This window comes from Centruroides vittatus, unplaced genomic scaffold (assembly GCF_030686945.1).
Source record: "Centruroides vittatus isolate TY-2023 unplaced genomic scaffold, ASM3068694v2 contig_742, whole genome shotgun sequence".
In the NCBI taxonomy this organism is placed as follows: Eukaryota; Metazoa; Arthropoda; class Arachnida; order Scorpiones; family Buthidae; genus Centruroides; species Centruroides vittatus.
This window is the reverse complement of record NW_027122478.1, coordinates 1,536,823-1,556,968: the sequence shown is the minus strand read 5'-3', so window position 1 is coordinate 1,556,968 and position 20,146 is coordinate 1,536,823. Positions and strand designations below refer to the sequence as shown.

At 30.6% G+C, this 20,146-nt stretch overlaps 1 protein-coding gene across 1 annotated transcript in view; it reads right to left on the bottom strand.

Moving 5' to 3' along the window:
• Window positions 1-772: 772 nt before the first annotated feature.
• LOC136981067 (dual 3',5'-cyclic-AMP and -GMP phosphodiesterase 11-like) overlaps window positions 773-20,146 on the bottom strand; it is a gene marked incomplete at its 3' end in the record, with an annotated part of 64,513 nt that continues 45,139 nt past the window's right edge. The window contains 8 exon segments of the mRNA XM_067277341.1: window positions 773-847; window positions 2,956-3,019; window positions 3,098-3,175; window positions 9,748-9,848; window positions 9,942-10,029; window positions 10,134-10,243; window positions 17,710-17,817; window positions 19,053-19,199. Of these exon segments, the coding sequence (XP_067133442.1) occupies window positions 773-847; window positions 2,956-3,019; window positions 3,098-3,175; window positions 9,748-9,848; window positions 9,942-10,029; window positions 10,134-10,243; window positions 17,710-17,817; window positions 19,053-19,199 (771 nt within the window).

The window sequence follows — 20,146 nt, the reverse complement described above, 5'->3', positions numbered from 1 at the left end:
TTATTGTTACAATCGGACAACAAGAGAAGTTGGACTGAGGGAATCCACAAAGAACTTATTTGTATATATTATTAATCGCGAAATTAAATTTGTTTTAATTGAATTCACGTGTCTGTGTATTCCTATCGCGCTTCACACTTTACACTTCTGATCAAGGTCAACAAAAAAGCTGAGATTATGACAATACTTTGTAAAAAGAAAATGATGTTGTTTAACTAAAATTAATATTAATGCATAATACAGTACTTCTAATTGTAATTGTTAATTAATTATTGATAATTTATTTTCAAACATATTTATCTTAGTAACAAAACAGAATAGTATACTTTTGCTAACTCCTGGAATGTAATCCTATGTTTTGTATTAATTCTTTGTTTCATATAGCATGGAGTTTTTTCAGAATATAACTATGTTAAACAAGGGATAACTGTACATTGTTTTTAGTGATATGTATCATATTTTGTCAGTTTTATTTTACCATTTTTACTGATTTTACATTGTATAACTGTTTTCATTTAGGGGATGTTTTGGAGACAGTAATCTCCAGTCTACAAAGATTTACTGAAAACATTTAATTAATAAATACATTTGTCAAAGAATAACATTTAAATTTAGGTTGAAATTTTTTCTATTCCCCAACAGGAGCAATAGAACTAGACAAAAGTGCTTTTGTCTTGTTAAATTTTTACTGTTTTAACGAAAAATTGTTTAGTATTCTTCCAGCATGCAGTTTACAATAAATCATTTTAGTCTTACAAATATAAATTCTTACTATTGGTTGTATCTTTAATTCTTCTTTTTCAATATCTCCTTGTTGAAAAAATTCACTTGCCACCAATTCTGCAACCTAAATTTCAATAATTAATTAAATTTTACATACAAATTTTAACATATTGTAATGAATAATTGATTTTTAATATCAAAGATTTCAAATATCAAATTAACAGTGAGATTTCTTTATTGGGCTAAATAATTACTAAGTACTTTAGCAGAAGAATCTGCATATCAAAGATTACAAAATATTTTTGTAATCTTTGATATTATGCAGCCATTTCATAATTTTTTTTCTTTGAGATGGTACAAGAGAAATGAAAATAATCAACTATTATGTCAAAATTCAAAGTTCTTTTTGTTTAAGTAATTCTGAAGAATACTATATTAATATGTATGCAATATGTAATCTAAAACAATCAACCTTTATGTTTTGAATTTTAATATTGTGATTATTATATTATTTTCAGGACTTCCATCAATAAAGAATGAAAAAATAGGACAATTTTAAGTAAAGCCATATTCAGTATTCACCATAAAGCCTGGTAGCTCTATGTCACCCCATACCACAAAGGGAAAAGAGGGGTGGGTGGTTACGATCTTTGGGAACTTGATACAAGAAAAATTTGAATGGATACTACTTTTTCATTTCTTCAGATTGATTCTCAGTCTATCCTGGATATTAACATTAACATTTTGGTGGAAATCTTGAAGTATGGATCAGTGTTTGCACTCCCCTCCTCCTAGGATGGATACAAGATGTTTCATCCCCAATTTGGAGATCCTTCTGCAAGGTCTCTTGGACAGGCAAAAGGAATATTACTGTTGGATGGTGACCTTCAAGATTAAAACAGAGTGGGAAAGTTGGAGAGAGTTGGAACTGAGAAACAAGCTTTAATATTCCATTCATTAAATGCAACTTAAGGTTACTCTTGTCAGGGCCAACAAAACCAAAGCATTGGTTCTCATGAAACACAACACATATGAACAGGGCTTACATGAATACATTGAACAAACTCAATGTGAAAGGGTTGAGGATGGGTACGTCAATAAATTACAATCTAGGATTAAATGTACTAAGCTAGCAGGGTGCCTGGCATTTGGTAACATATTTCTTGACTCCCAGATGTCCCTAAGTTATTTGTGTTTGCAAAGACCCATAAACATGGGCAACACTTCCATTTGGTTGTGGACAAAGCCAGAGTGCCCACTCATCTGCTGGAAAAGCTCTCGTCTGCCCTTCTCACTCTCCATCTAGAGGTATATCCTCAGTGGAGCTAATATAACAATTCAAAGAGGTCTGCTCTCCCAGTCACTATTTTAGACTTTATATATCTCTACTCCTCCATTGAACTTTCTCCTTGATTTTGTGTGCTCTTGGACATGCTGTTTCATATTGTCAATGATGACACACTCCAACACATTCTAGAGATAGCCCATTTAATCTACAGTCAGAGAGAGGGGATTCCAATGGGTAGCCCTGCATCAAGATACCTATGTGAGATGGTAGTCCAACAGTTAGAGACCAAAATCCTCCCTCCAGTTTCTTTACAGGAGGTATATCGACGACATTATTATTTTTAGGAAGACAGTTCCAAAGTTAACAGTCTTCATCAATATCATTAATGACAATCCTTACAGGTTATTCTGGAAGTGAAGCAATCTAGCCCCTTCAGGGGTGCACTTTTTAAACATTGATTTTGCTGTTAATGGGTCAGATATCCACCTCTCAGTATTTCACAAACTAAAAATTGTAGACCTATAAATTTTAACTGTCACCCATCTGTCTCTTAATCTCAAGAAGACAGAGGAAAGTCAAGACCATATATGGGAAGCTTAAGGCAAGAGACTCCGATTAACTATATACAAACTTCTGATGCAAACCAGAAGTCACATTATTTCAATTAAAAAATTTTCCCCTGAATGGAGTTAGATAGAGTAGAGTCGTGCCAGTCATCTAACAGAAAAAGTATGAGGTTCAGGGGCAAGCTGCTACTAATTTGAGTTGGAGAGTATATTTTTAATTTAATTTAAAATATATGATTGAAAATTGCAACCCAGCATTGTGACGTCATCACAAAAAATATTTGCTCATTTAAACATAATGTTATTTTTTTAAATAAAAGTTTCAGTTATAGTTGGTAAATAAAATAATAAACAAAGCCAGATTAAAATTATACATACCACCCTTTGAACTTTCCAGGGTTTGGTTATTGCAGCCACATCACAGGCAGTCATCAGCATGGCTCTGTAAATATTATGTGATTTAAAAACTAACTTTTTACAGCTAAATTTTATTGCGTTTTTTATGAATCATGAATCATACCTCAAAAGTTCTCTGTGTTCTTCATTTGTCCAATCATAGCTAACAGAATCTACTAATTTCAAAAATAATCCTCTCCTTCTATATTTAAATTATAATAATAAGTTTTATTGACTAAGGATATTTATGGTTAATAAAGTTATGTATTTATTTTATATTTTAATAAACACAATAAATGATTTTAATCATTGTAGACAAATAAATATGTTTAGTACAATAATGGAAAATTAATCTAACAGTGGAGAGAAAATGACATTCAGAAATAACTCAAACCTAATCTATCGGAAAGTTAAAAAAATTCAAATTTTTTTTTCAATAACAAAATATGTATATGTATTTCCACAATAGATCAAATTTAATGTAGTAGAGTAAATTAAATTAATAGAGTTAACAACTCTATTAATTTAAGATCTTATTCAACATTCACAATCACAGAAAATTGGAAATTTTAATCCATTAATATTAAAAGAAATTAGTAAAAGTTAACTGAGAGAAAATTCAATTTCAACTTTTGAATATAAACAGTGCATTAGTTATGCTTTACTATTCTGTTTGATATAAACATTCAAAATATATGAGGCAAGTCAGATTTCAGATCTAAAATAAAGAGTATTTGCTGAAAATAAATGTAATCATGTGAAGAGCATAAATCATATTCTGGAAAAGTTCCAAGTTAGACTAAGAAGACACTAGACATACCTTACTTTTCCAACAACTAAGCTTAATTAAAACAAACGTTTTTAGCCCGATTGATAAGCTTTAATCTGATGAAGGCTTATCAATTAATCCTAAAATGTTTATTTTGATTAAATTTAGTTGTTGGAAAAGTGTATAAGGTATGTCTAGTGTCTCCTTATACTGAAGAGCATCTTCAAGTAGAACTTTTTATCATAATTTTATAAAATCATATCTATTAATAGTGTAAAAGCAAATAAATAATAAAAATTAGTTAGTTATATTGGAGAAAAAACTAAATTCGATAAAACTTAATTTTTAACAAATCAAAGAACGATCCTTTTTACCAACTTAATTATAAAGCTGAGTATTTTTTAAAAACTAATCTGTTTTTTATTTGTAATTATTTGAAAACATATTGCCATAATTGAACAACTGACCAACATGAAATACTTCAGTAATTATTCTATTTTCATTCAATTGAATATAATTTTTTGAAATATAATCAGCTGTCAAATTAGCATCTTTTGAAGTTTTGAAGACGATATAATAGTATATTCAAATGAAGCTAAAGAAAAAGTTTAGCCATCAGAAATCAAGCTATGCAAGAGGGAGAATAAAGACCAACAAATCAAGATTTTGATAGGAGGAAATCAACAACTAAACATTCTGACTCTGAAGAAAACAACAACCCACTAACAAACATCTGCTCTAGATGTTAACAGACCAAAACAAACTTATACAACTTTTCAAGAAAGATTGATCTCCAGTGATTAACTATAAAATATTTTAATAGTTATTTTTTTCTGTATTATTAGAATTGCCAACTGGAGAAAATCTGTTCAGGGGACATGCTAGTAAAAAATGAGGAATTTTCAATGAAAATGCAGGACTTTCATATGAAACAATTTATTTTGAGATCGTGCTTCAGAAAGCTTTTTATCTTTTAGCACTGCTGTATACATCTATTGACAGGATTCCTTTGAATTTAACTTAATTATCAGTTCACTATTTATTAATTTCACAAAACACCTATTTTGGTTTTTCATCCAAAACATGACCATAAGAGAGAGAACTCTTTCTACAAAAGCATTAGTAGCTGGAATACTCAGGCAAAATGATAATAATTTGACTAAGTTTGGCAATGATTTACTACAATTCAAAATTACATAGGAAAATTAATTTTTATAGTCCAAATCATGGCAAGATCATTTGTTGCCTAATTCGTTGCATTCTACTTTGCATATAAAATGAGTGTTCTCAACCTATCAGTAAATTACAGTTTATGCATGTATTTTAAGTCTGGTGATCCTTATTTTTGGCAATTTACAGGTCTGTTTTAGGCCTGTAAATTGGCTGAAAATGTTTGTTCTGTGATTAAAGTTATTGTTGGAATCGTACAGAAGATGTCTTTTTGATTTTATCATCAAATCTCAGAAAACAAATTCTTTTTTGATAAATAACCTGAGTTGGCTACCTTTGGCCTACTTTAAAAAAAAAAAAAAAAAAATTTGTCTAGAAAAGCTAAAAAATCTGGCAACATTGAAAACAAGTCTGATTCTGTATACAAGTATGACATGAATCATTACATGATTGGCGATTGATTACGCTAACTTCGCTTGTCGATCTATCACATGTCCATGGTCCCCAATACACTTACCATATTTATTGAAAATGAAATATATTTTTTTTGTAAATTTCTTTAATAGTATCATTTTAAAATATTTTGCGAGATTTTCATGTGTCTTCACATGATGTGGGACTTCATTCAAAAATTCATGACAGTGCCTCATAATGTGGAATAGTTGGCAACCCCATGGATTATGGCAGTTTTTTATTTTTATATATCTATGCATTATTTTTTTTTTAAATAGTGAACAACAGATGTGATAACAATTTAGGGAATAACTTGTTATCTGAGATATTCCTCCTTGTTTAAAGGCAAGTGCAAGAGAAAGTTGGGGACAGTTACCCATAAGACAGATGATAAAAATGTGTGTTAGCTAACTTTATCTTTCTTTTATTAGAGTTACTTGTTCATAACGAACACAACATTGTCTTAAAGGTAAATTTTTACATTTGATTTATAATTAATTCTGCTAACATTATATTTATCATATTTGGTTGCAATTTCAAACAATAGATGGAGCCACTAAACTTTCAATAAAAACAAATTAACAATATGCAGATATTTTTAAAACAGTAAATCATATTCATAACTTCCCATGTACAAAAATAACTAGATAAATATAAAGAACATAATACAGTAAGACCCCACCTAATGCCGCCTAGCTTAATGTTGATTCAATATAACGCAGTCTGCTCAAAGCCTAGAAAAAAGCTCAAAATTTAAGCCAATTTAAATTATTGCAGCATTTTATTTATTCGTATACAATACAATTATTTACAAACACAAACCAATCAGAAAACGGTGGCAAAAAGGTGTACTTTCTTTAAATCTATATTTGTTTGGTGCAATTTTGGAAAAAATGTAACATCATGGGTGCCATAGGCAATATCGGCTTTGCTTGGCAAGAATTAACTGATAAATGCACGAACGAAGCGTGAAAGAAGTATGGTTGAAGGTATCCAAGAATTTTCAACCAGAAGAACCTATCACTGTATTATTAGGTTGACCAAACTCAACCTAATTGATACAGCAGGACTAGGAGATGTAAACGAGCAGGATATTGAGGAGTTACTGTATGTTTCTGGTGAGAGCCTTACCAACAACGACCTTCAAGAACTGGCAGAATAAGGAATTCATGTAGAACTAGAAAACAGGGATTCTGAAGACGAAAAACCCAAAAAATTTATCTACAGATTTTCCTTTGGTAACGATAACCGAAATCATTGATCAAATTGTAGCAAATGATCCAGATTTTGAAAGGAGTGCAAAAGCAAAACGAGGAATTTTGGATGCAATCTGCTGCTACCGACATTTGCTTAAGGAAAGAAAAAAGCAAAAAACGAAACTTCACAACTTTATTGCAAAAAAACAGAAATTTCAGAAAAGTCAGGACCTTCATCACAAAAAATGAACTTTACATTTTTGTGTGTTATTTAACATTTTTATATTAATTTGTATAATAATATATAACTTAAAATTAAAGTAAAATTTGTTTATTTTTGATTGCATGTTCCCCTATCCCTATTTACTCTATGTTAAAATGACCTCATTTAATGCTTTGTTGTCTAGGAACGCATCCCCCGCATTAAGCGGGGTCTTACTGTATATTAATCTAGATATAATTATCAATAAAAAATCATATTAAAATTTAAAAAACTCAAATTCCATTAAAAGACACACAAAAATGCTCTACTGAGATCATAAATTTGCTCTATATTTTATCTATAACAGATGATAGATCACTTCTATTTATGCTTTTTTTATATCTGCAATATTTTCAATGAAGCATTGAAAATTATGACAGCAAAATATAGTATATATTATAATAAAAAGTTATAGAAAAATCTTTTCTTCAAATTTCTGTTTACTGTCTTGTTTACTTTAAAACAAATATATATTTAATATTAGCTTTTAGTGCATGTAAATATGATGACAACACTGGATATTATCAAATGAACTTTTTTCTTATTTAATTTTACTAGTAATATAGTCTGAGTAAAGAAAAGTAAGAGAGTGAGTTATGATTAATGCCAAATTAAGGATGATGCATTTGTAGAATTTATATCCATACATTGTTGCTTACTAATTGCAGTCATAGTAAAGAGTTTTGATTTACAAGTTTCACTGTTATTTAACAGTGAAACTTGTTTTTTTTTTAAACTAAATTAAAAAAATGCATTTATTCAAGTTTAGTTAGTTAATATATGTTGTACTTCTTTATGGATTTGTTATTAAATTTAAAATATCAACATCAATACTTTTGAGTTGAATGAATTTGTTTTGACAATTTAAAAATTATTTTACAAAGGTAATGAAAAAGTCTTGAAAGACTCATGTTAAATTTTAAGGCTGTCCTCCATTTTAACTGTAATTACCAGAAGATTTACACTTCTTTTTTTTTCTTTGTTGTTCTCATAATCCCTACTCCCTGGAGGCTTTCCACATATCCCCTATATGTAGGCTGACTGCTTTTTGTTTCCATAATCCCAGAACTAGTTGGACATGGACAAGACAGTAACAAGAACAATGGAAATTAAGGAAGGAAATAAGAGTTCAAGTTAAATTTCAATATAAATTAATTTAAAATTAGCCTTAATAGAGCATAAGATAATCGAGCATGAAGGACTTTGAGTATATATCTGAACTCGGGACCGAGATGAGTTCAACGATACCCTACTTTTGGGCTGGAAACCAAAAATAAGAAAGTTATCATATTTACAATTTCTTGCCTTTCACAGTGCAATCTATACTATTTTAGAGTTTTCCAGTAGGTGGCAATGCTTGTAGTTTCCACTGGGTATGATTACACATATCATTAAATTAGCTTAAATTAACACATTTGTAAGACACCACATCATCTGGGTATGGTTACTCATATCTTGTCTTCTTCTATGTAGCAGTAAATAGTGTGTCTTCTGATTCTTTATACACATTGTTGCTATTAAAAAAGTATTTCATTATCTCATCAGCATGTTTCTTGAAAATCAAACTTTAACAACTTACACATCTACAGCGGATACTGTTGCCTAATGTTCTCGATCAACTTGAGGAAGGGGTCCACATCCTGTTGCTGTGCGTCACGGAGACACAGATAGTTGCACAGATGTAAAACCAGATTATCGTCTCTTATTCCTCCACGGTTGAGTTGTCTTTGCAGTGGTCACCAGTTAGATTCTACAATTTGTGTATTAGCACCATCTTCGGGATTTACAAAATTCTCACTCTGACTGTTTGGTGCTCATATACATATTCTTCTAATTCACTATATCCTTTCCAAAGATCCCAAGATGATTGTAGTTCCGGGTTCCACATGCTTCTGTATGAGAACAACCAATGTTGGCTTGTCCCGGAAGTTTTCAGGGCATATCTCTAATCGATAGCCTCCTTCTCAGTCGATCATGCCCAACAACCAGTGTCCATCCACTTCCTGCCACGGTTGTACTTTCGGCATCCTAATTTCATTTCATCAACTTCCACTATGTGACTTGGTCTGCCAATTTTTCCTTCCGAATCATACTCTGCATCTAGTACATTCATGGTGACTTCACAACAGGGCTGCGGAGTTGATAAAAAAACAATCAAAACAGTAAAATAACTTTAAGCTCCATTCTAAATAGACGACACCATTGTTGCTAGTAGCACCATCTAGTTAGTTCAGTATATGTTTCCTTTTTTCTTTCTTTTGTTCAAGAACTACCGTGAATCAATAACTAGTGACATTAAACACTTGCTGGCTCCCCTCTGGGAGAAGTCTGTCGGGAGCACGAACAGTCAAACACACCTAGTGGAAAACTCTAAAATGGAGTAGAATGCATTGTGAAAGGCAAGAAATCGTAAATATGATAATTTTCTTATTTTTGGTCTCCGGTCCAAAAGTAGGGTATCATTGAACTTGTCTCGGTCCCGAATTTAGATATATACTCAAAGTCTAAAAATTCCATAGAGTAATTTATAGTACAGCCATGTAATTAATTTAAACCTAATTAACTTTTATACTTTAATTGCAAAACATAAAATTTTTAAAAAGTTGAATCAGACATTTTTGAGTTTGATAAATTCATTTCTAAAGTTGACCTCTTGTAGCCAGCAACAGAATAATCTGTAGATGAACCTAAGTTCTACTTCTGGTAGGATGTAAAATATAATTCATTGCATTTTTACTTATATTTTGTACAAATAAGTTGACTTAGTTCAAAAAAAAAAATCATAAAATCATCAATAAGTGTATCATTGATAATCAATATGAACCAACCATTCTTATTTCTTTAATGATCCAGGAAATAGATAATAATTTTGATTATGATAGGAACCGTACAGAAATGAAATTTAAAATATATATTAGACTAACCTGAAATATACAGCCAGATCAGTGGCTAATATTGCATGCTCAAGCACATGAACAACATGAGAATATTCCTCTGGTGACAGATGACTGAGTATTTGGTTTCCCTAAAACAATTGTAGTTACCCAATCAATTTTAGAAACATATTCACAGTATATTCAATATGATTACAAATAAAATACAAAGATAAAAAGCTAACCTGACTATTTAGTATCATTATGCATTGGTCAAAATGATGATGCTCCATTGTAGAAGTAGAATATAACTGAGCTAATGGGGAACATGATCTAGATATTTTTAAAAAAAATCATATACTTTTTATATTTTTATAATATGTAAACTATATATTTTTAATTAAAATTTGATTTTATCATATATTATAAAAACTTACTTTATCTGAAAAGAATTATTAGTACCTCGATGGTCTAAATCATGACAGAGACATGCAATTATGAGAGCCATTGTTTCAAGTTCTCCCAAGACCTTCCATAATTCTGTATTCTGTGCAAAAATTTTTTAAAAAAATATTAACAAATATATTTTTAGAATCAATTATACTGTGAAAATTCTAAATTATCAATGCAATTTATATTTATAACAATAATAATAATAATAATAATAATAATATTTTATTTTATGATTCTTATTTTAACAAGATATTAAATATTATTACAATTTTCTATTCATAATTTTATTCCAATCTTACATTTATAGCAAAAAAGAATAAATTTTATAAATATAAATAATAAAATAACCTTAATATATCCTAATTTCATTTTCTTAAGTCACATAACAAAGGAAACTAAAGTTAGAATTTGGTTACTTCTCTTGTGTAAATATTGTAATTAATATATTAGTGTAAAAAATTATAATAATTTTTAGTTTAGTTTTGGATCTTCATTAAGTTTGCCAGAAAAATAAGTTTAAAGTTCAAATATTCAAAACTGGGAAAAGTTTTGAATATTTATCTAGATATGAACTTTGAAAAACAAAACTGTAAACTATTTGTAATTAAAATTCTGCCATTAATTTGAAACCAAATAATTGCCAGATTATATCCAGCAATCAAATAACAAGCAAATCATTTGGCTTTAATATATTGTAGTGCTCTGGCACTAATTTGTTCCCATCTTCATTTATATATTAGGTAATTTGTAGTCTTTCTGTATCAGGTTTCCTATCTTTGTTGCACTATTAGGCTATGTGTAAAATTATTTCATTTGTTACATGCCACCTTTGACAACCACTGCCTGCTTGATCGGGATTGGTGGTCATGACACCAGGTGACTAAGGTGGAAGTCCCGGACGGTGGCAGGTATAAAAACGCAGGCATAACATGTGGGGACACTTTTATTCCCCCCTCTTCGGCCCATGCCAGGAGAAGACTTTGGAGATCAGGGTCAAGAAGCCATGAGTGGTGAGGGTGTACGATTGGAACGACTGGACGAGATAACGAACTGTGGTAAGAGGAGAGAATCCACTTGCATCGGGAGAAGAATTGATCAAAAAAGTCCAGGGATTGTCATGGAATTGGAGAAGAAGGTTAGGAAATTAACCTGTAACCAACTTCAGTTTTTTTTTTTGTTCAGTATTCATTATTAACGCCAAACATCAATGTGTACTGTGATCCAGTAGTAACAACGGGCATTGAGTTACGCTACCAACGATCAGTGTATTAATAGATATCAACACGTGCTCATCACTTGTAAATATCTTCGTTAGTTAAGTATCATTGTATTCCTAGTAATAAGTAGATTAGATTGTAGCTGTAAGCCTTCTAAATATTGTTAGAAAGGAAACAAAAACCCCCAGAAGGAGGGTTGGACTTGTACGCTGTACCCGGATCTAAATGTGCCATAAACTGTTGTTAGAATTGGTTATTGTATGATATTTTCCTTTGTGTGGCCCTTAGTATTCTTACCCAACACGAAGTCTGAATCCCTCGGTGATTCTTAGACACTACAATATAACTATCAGGCTTTAGATGTTGATATTGATTTTGGATATTACATGATGGAATACAGAATATTAAGTTTTACAAACTTCACTTTTGCATCAAATATTAGTAATATTCACTTTTACAAATTTATTGTATTTGCATTTGTGAGAGTCAGACCTAACAAAAATTTGAAGAAAATTTCATTTTTCCATCTTTCGAAAGTTTTTCCAATTTTATTACCAGAGGATGATCACATTTCTCTCCCCAGAGTTGTTTCCTTTCCCATGGAACTCAGTGAATGTGTCACGGGGAACTAATTGCTAGATTTCATGATTGGTGAAAAAGGGTAACGTGATTTGGAGTATAAAAAGGAGTGACTCAAGGACAAGGGGTCGTTGAGAATTTGCAAGCGCATCGAAAAAAGTGCCCATCAAAAAAGGAGGAGAGGTATCGTCGTCATCAAGGATTTCATACTCTGTGTTTTGACACCTTCGAACTTCCCAGATTATCCTATCCAGTTCTCCAGTTTTTCACTATTATATCCAACCACCATCAAGGAAAAAAAAAATTTTAATGCCTCCCCAACCCCTCCAACTGACCGCACGACTGACAAATCAGCGTTCTAGAAGTTCGAACAATTTAGTGCATCAAAGGTATATATACCAACTCGCGATTTCTTGTAAACTCTCTCTCAACAGTTATTCGATAGCATAGAGCTATGTATTCCTGTTTTGTTAAATTAAATCGGTTATTTTAGTTGTTAACCTCGTATCCAAGTGATTCACTTCCAATCCGTCTCTCAACCCTTGTCCATTCCGAATTGTGCCCACGCACATGACCACTCACTCAAATTCCAAATTTGCAGCCATCAAGGTTTCTGTGTCTATCCTAGAAGATGCATTGGTGTCAGTCCTGACAAGGTACCAAGGAGGTACCGACCCTCTGGTCACACATTATTTTATCCTCAAGAAAGTTCAACAATGATGATGATTATCATGCTGTTACTAGTGATTAGTGTAAAAAATACATATCATACCTATAGTAGTTTTGAAACAATTTTGCTTATTTTGAATTTGCAATGGGGGGAAGAAACTACAGCCTGTGGAACGTCAGTCTGATATGTCAAATATGTTTGCAGGCCACTTATACCTATGACTTATGTTCAGTTTGATCTGCCAATCAAAAAAGTTTGTATTCAAAAAAATTCCATTGAATTTACATAAATACCTATATATGGTGAAATCATAAAGTCACTCTGCAGTGGGCCACACTAGTGTTGCCACACATCCAGTTTCTAATTCATTGTCTGGGTTAACAATTAATTTTGCCCAGGATTTTGTAGAAATTGTGAAATTATGATGAAACAAAGTACTAGCAGTACTAGCAAATATTTTTATAAATTTACTTTATTTTAATAGCGAAAGACTTCACACTCTCACCGAAAGTTAATACTTCACAACCTGTCAACCTTTATTTTTTTTTCTTTGCTTCTCAGCTCTAAAACTAAGTTATTTCATTTCTTAATTTAAGTTGCTCATACACAAGTCCCTAACTGGTTTAGAACTGGTGTGCATGTTATTCTTCACATGGTAAAATAACATCGCGCACTCATCAGGGATTTCTGTTCAAACCTGGGCCATGTTCAGTAACACAGAATTCTTGCTAAGTCTAGTTATGCTGCAATGTTGAACTCATTTCTAACTACTGCTTGACTCCTCCCACCAATAGAATTCTAGCTAGTTCAGTCAGCTTCTTTTATCTATGCTAACTTCTACTAGTGATGACATTGTTTTTGTCTCATCGTACAATTTGCAAGATGGCTGTTGGTGTTGAACTAAACGTATTTTATTATAACAATCACAAAGTTATTCTATCATTCTAAATCATTAACTCATTCTAAAATGATTTCAAAATGTAAAATTATACCTCGGTATAACAGATTCCGAATACATTTTAACAGAAGATAGCAGTCCATTTTTCGTTGATTACAATTAATAATTGCTTTATTAATTTCATCACAATCTGACACAGCTTCAATTTGAATAATTTATTGGTTACTTTGTGGCGATATGCCATATTGTTGTATATATATATATGTAGCGTTAAGCCTAATATTAAGTTTCGTTAATCTTTTGTTCTATATCTTTTCTTCAAATTTTCTAACGGTCTTTCCTTCCCGCTGGTGGGAACTCAATTTCGAAGAATAACACCGGAAACAAGTGTGTAAAACCAGTGGCATGCCGTCATTGGAAGCGATGGAAGCGCTGCTTCCACCTTCCAATGACCTTCCCTTGTATTTTATAAAATATAAATTTTCATATTTTAACGTACTTTTAATTAATTAAAATTAATATTTTATTATAACTGCATTATGTATCTTTTACAAATTTCTATACTACATGTGAAAAAAACGATAGGATTGCTATTGTATATTCAAATAATTTGGTGGCGGAAGGAATGTCGAAACCGGGTCAGTTTCCAATCAGCCAGATTATATAAGCATTGGCACATGCGGTTTACAGAGCACCAACCTCACCCGGTTTAGCTGGTAGAAGCGACACACGCGTAAAGCATCCAATTTTATATCCCGGAGCGGTTGTGGGCTGTTAGCCGCCTGCTAGATATTCGGCCACCCTCGCCCGATTATGTGAATCGTGAGCAGACTAGATCAACGGCGGGCCAGCTACGGCTCGCGAAAAGTTTCTATCCGGCCCGTGAGATCTTTAATAGATTATTAAATTGGAAAAAATAACTAATTAATAGTTATTTTTCCAATTCTTTGCAATTTTCGAAAACGATAAGAGAAATAAATGTAGTAATTAACTTTTTATTTATTTATTTCATATTTGCAGACTAAAAAAATTACAAGTCACAAAAAGGCGTCAATTAACTACTACGGCCCGCGGAAAAAACGTAAAATTTATTCTGGCCCATGTTATAAGAAAAGGTTGCTCACCCTAGACTAGATTTGTAACTTAACCCAACCGATAGGAGTTTACTGGCATGTTTTTATGATAGTTCTGTAAAGTTGACGAGAGTTTTAAAAAAAACTCCATTAAAATAGTTGATATATTTATTCTGCATTTATTCTGCTCTCCCATTTTATATTACGGATTTCAATGTTAAACCGGTGATATTACGATTTAGTATGTCCCATCTGTAAGGGGATGCAGAAAAAACGTGTACAATTCTAGTAGTGTTAAAAAATTAACTGTTACTTTGGCAGCATCATTTACAACCAAATTTAATAAATGAGACATACAATGGTACAAAAAAAAGTTCTAGAATTTATTTTCCTTAAATTTACGATTTATATATCTGTTGTCATAAAAATTTGTCTTTCTACTGTTTTCCCAAGACTACGGATATTCAGGTACAGTACAAAGTAACTGGTTTCCACTTATTTCTACTAAGAAGTAGTTAAATAATTAAGAGATTAGGGAATGAGGACATAAATAAAACCCTGATGAAAGAGCCAGAATTTTACTTAAACAGAAGCTTAACTGAACCAATTACTAGCTTAGTACAGTGGGGAACTGATTTCCGTGTACACCTGGTACTAAAACAAATTACAGTAGTTAGAAAACAAATAACTATTAAGTTTAACATATTTACATCTATGGTGAGAAACGTTTAAAATTTACAACAGCCCTGTGGCGTCCTTTGAGGTATACTAGTGATGCGACAAAAGAGGCATTTGACATTGACCGGTATCGGCACCCTCGGGATTTGGCAGCCTGCGTGCTGCACGCGCCGCACACCTACCAGGACGTCTCTGATTCCATTCATTAGCCACGCGTAGGGAGCTATTTCACTAACTTGTAAGTGGATTGTTTTAAGATTTAAAAAGTAAAGAATATTTTGTTATTTTTATGTACGTTTCTTCACAAAGTTATATTTAATTATACGTTTCTTCACAAAGTTATATTTAATTATAAGTTTCTTTAAAAGTATATTTGTACAATTGGAGAATTTTTTATACTAGATATGTATATTCATCACACATTTTGTTTTATCAAGTAAGCTTTTTTTATAATTTTAATTTTAGCCCTTATATCGTGGCTAGTGATTCAAAAATTTATTTTAAAAAAGTTTTGGCTCGAGATCATATAATGAAAAAGAAAACATTATTAAAAGAGAAAGACCAATGCCTAAATTAAATATAAATATGTCAACAAAAAAATTTCGACATTTTGACAATAAAATTTATGACGAATGACGATTCTTTCGTAAAATTGAAGCAATTTGGAAATCAAAGATAGAATAGAATTTAACATTGGTAGACAATATAAAATAAATATTGAAAATTATAACAAGATAATTACGATTAATAGATATATCTAAATTAATAGATGTTATATGTTTTTTCTCAAAGCAAGAATTGGCATTTAGAGGGCATAGGGAATTTATTGAATCTATTAACGGAGGTAATTATATTGAACTTTCTTATTTATTAAGTACGTCAGATAATCTATTAAAAATACATTTAAAGTAGTATACGGTTTTTACTGGTTTATCGAACAAACGAATACGAATGGGCCCTGACGCGCAATTAATTGATTGCCCCTGTAAGTCGGCTTCTTACAGAAACACAGCTTCCCTATCATCAAATGTCACGGCACGCCACTGTGTAAAACAAAAACCCTGAGGCAAGTCAGGGAGCGGAGGTAAGGCATTCCGAGGCTAGTGCTGAGAAGAAGCGGACAGAAAAGAAAGTGGTCGTCGTCACGGATCAAGACAAAGTGCTTAGATCGTCTACAGGAAAAGAACTGACATAGACGAAAACTAAAATTGAGAGTTTGGCAATATAGATTCTTTCATTTGATCGGAGCTATTGAAAAGGACAACTACAAGTGACTGCGGTAGAAGTCTCCATTTCGTCAAGAGTGAAGACCAGACAAGAAAGAAACCCGGGTACCCCACCAGCATTTTTCTTCTATTCTTACTCTTCATTCTTTTCTCCTCTATTTTCTTTTAGATTATAAGTTAGTTTAAGATAGTTTAAGTTAATTCGTATTATCTCGGTAAGGGCTACAAACAAAGAACATTGTCATGTAAACGCATCAATCCCCTTTGTGTGTACACGGTTTTACCGCACCGACCATATACAAGTATATATCGGCGGTGTATAGTTTGGATCACAAAGAACATAGTGTATAAAGGACCACGTGAAACAATAATAAAATATTATTCTTTTGTGTAAAATCTCGTATTTATTGTTCGTCCTCATGTACACCACAACTTCATCCTTTTTGACCAGTTCGTTTGCGACAATTGTTGTGATTATAATTTTAACTATATCCACCATTTTGACTAGTTGTCTAACTAAGAATAATGCTCAGAACATCCTTAGCTCCGCCCATTACGCCACTCAGAATTCTAACTTAGGTGTTCTGCATTACTGAACATGGCCCTGACATGCCGTCTGGGTCAGCAATTTTGGAAAGGTGGCAACACTAGGCCACACCCATGTGGCTCAGCCAAATGGTGACATCATAACTTACTTTAACACTTTCAATGCATGGTCTGCCTGTGATGTCATTACATTGTTTCTGGAAGCTCCTTCTGTTTCCCCATCTACTGCAAAGTGACTTTACAATCGCACTGTATATAAAATAGTTTTAAAGTAGTAATTGTTACTTGGTACTTCCATATTAGACAGCCATAATCATCCACTAGTATTAACAGGACTTATTAAACTGGCTTTAAGGATACTGCAACTCAGTTTCACAGATTATAAACCACCACTGGTTTGTATTAAACTTGTACTGTTTTCATTATTGTGATATTACTCATACAACACAACTAATTATAAGAGAATTTTAATTGATTTCATTCTTTTGATGCTAAAATCTTATACTGCTATATATTGATACAATAATTTACAAACATCAGCTTTTAAATAGTGATAATGAAAATTTTTATTAATTTTGATATCAGTAATGTGATGTTAACATGTTAATGAATTAAGTAATTTAAAATGCAATTCGTTAATTATCAAGTAAGTTAAGGAAATGACAAGACTTACCAAGAGAATGGCAAACATCATTTGTGCAACGTTAAATGCATGTCTCCAATTATGGTAAGTTACTTGTCGGTAATTCTTCTTGACACTCAGTAACCACCTACATAATACCTATTTAGTTTAAATTTGCATTTAAAAGCTTTTCAGCATTTATTATTTCTATAAAAAAACATACAATTCTTGTATAAAGAGTATAGGTTATTATATTAAGATGATATTTCTGAATAGACTTATTTAAAGCAATTTTCTTATATATTCCATTCTAATTAATATAAAATTTCTAATTAATTCAAAACTTTTTGAAGTAAATAAAAATTAATTTTTATTTACTTTTTGATTCATCTTATAATAACTTTGTTATTAAGTCTACATCAAAGTTGTTTTTTTACTGTAATAAAATTTTAAAATATAAATCATCATCATATTTTTAAGTATAATAAAAAAAAAAGTAAATTTGTCCACCAACCCCAAATGATCTCTAGTCATTTGGGGTTGGTGTCCCATGTCATGTTGACTGCCCATACACATTGACTGATCCTTTAGGGTTGCTAGTGGCCATGTTGGAAGTCCCTGTTCTAAAAAAACATTTTTAATTTATGTGTGTACAGGCACGATGAAGTGACGTTTATTTTTTCAACACTAGGCTAGTTGAATCTTTATTTAGTTAGTCTGTTATTTAGTTTAGTTTATTTATTTACTAACTAAATAAAGATTCAACTAGCCTAGTGTTGAAAAAATAAACGTCACTTCATCGTGCCTGTACACACTAATCAAACACAACACGGTTTCGACAAAATCAACAAATCATTTTTAATTTATTTAAAGAGTCATCTTCAGGTTACATGTTAAAGAAATTACAAATTGCTTAATAATTTATTCTATTCTATTTATGAGGATTTGAATGGGAAATTTGAAAGTTTATCTTGTTAACATTTTTTCAATAAGTATAAAAACATTCAAATGAGTATCCAGATTTCATGTAATATAATTTAAGTAAAATTAAAAATAAAAGCAAAAAAAGTTCTAAAGGAATGTAGAATTTGGTAATTTTATAAATAGTTATATTGACATATTTTCTTCAGACAAGTTATTTTTAATGTAATAAACTTCAAATGTTTGCTTAAAAAGAATAAATTAATATGATATATTTATTTTTTTAAAGTATGTAACTTGAATTTAAATTTATTAATAATTTGCATATATAATTGCCTTTTATATTAAATAATTACTTTGATGATGAAAATTAAATAATTTTTGTATTTATTCAATATTAAATTTTTTGATGAAAATAAATTTCATTACTTTTATTTGACTCCAACATACCAAAATCACAGAGCATGTAGTACCTCATAGTCAATATGGAACCTTTCTATTAGATCCAAATCCACAAACATTTTCAGACAGGCTTTTAGCATATCATCTTCATCAAGACAAAAATCATTGAATTTCAAATCATTTAACATGCAGTCTTGATTAAATATGGGAGACAAAGCCTAAAAAATGAATTAAAATTAAAATTCATTAAATATGTTTTTTTATTTTATTTAAAGGACAAATTATTATTTATAAAGTAACTTTATTATATGAAGAACAAAACATTAATACTCAATATATGGGCCAGAACTTCAGAAGAAAAAAAAAAATATATATCACTGCTAAACAAGCATGTTCCAATGCAAAAAAAAAAAAAAAAACAAATTGTTGGTAATAAGTTTTTCATTTTTAAATTTAAATTGCTTAATTAAATATATTGCTTACATTTCAATTTTATAAATAAATTTTTCATATATTATAAAATAAAATTATTATAAAATCTAATATAACTTGTAATAAATAATAATAACAAAAAAATAGTTATTATATTAATATAAGATTTAAATTTTGAAATAAAATAAATTTTAAAATCCTTCAGACTTTAAATAAAAATTAACTTTGTCATATTATTTAATTGAAATAATTAATTTTTACTTTTCAATATATATAATATTGTATGACAATACAGTATACTCCTGATTATCCAGGTTAATCACTGGTAATGGAGGCACAGATAACCTGGAAATGCAGATAATCTGCAAGTTTGTTTTATTGATAATTAATCAATTTTTTATTCAGTTTTTTTCATTTTAAATTTAACATAATAGTTTATTTATTATGAATAAAAACATATTTTGAAAATGATAATTAATTAATAAGTTTTAGATGTGATCAGAGTTGAATGGAACAGAAAATTCAGAATGTAACTGAATTGTATTGAACTAGTGCCAAACAGTCACAATTTTTTGTATTATTAATTGAGCATGACAGGTTACTAGCTAGATATCATTGTAACACTTCATTAATTATGCAATATTAATGATTTATTGATAAGAAAAGTATTCAAAATATTTTCTTCAAGCAATTTTACAACTTAATGGGGAGAATACAGTCTACACATAAATAA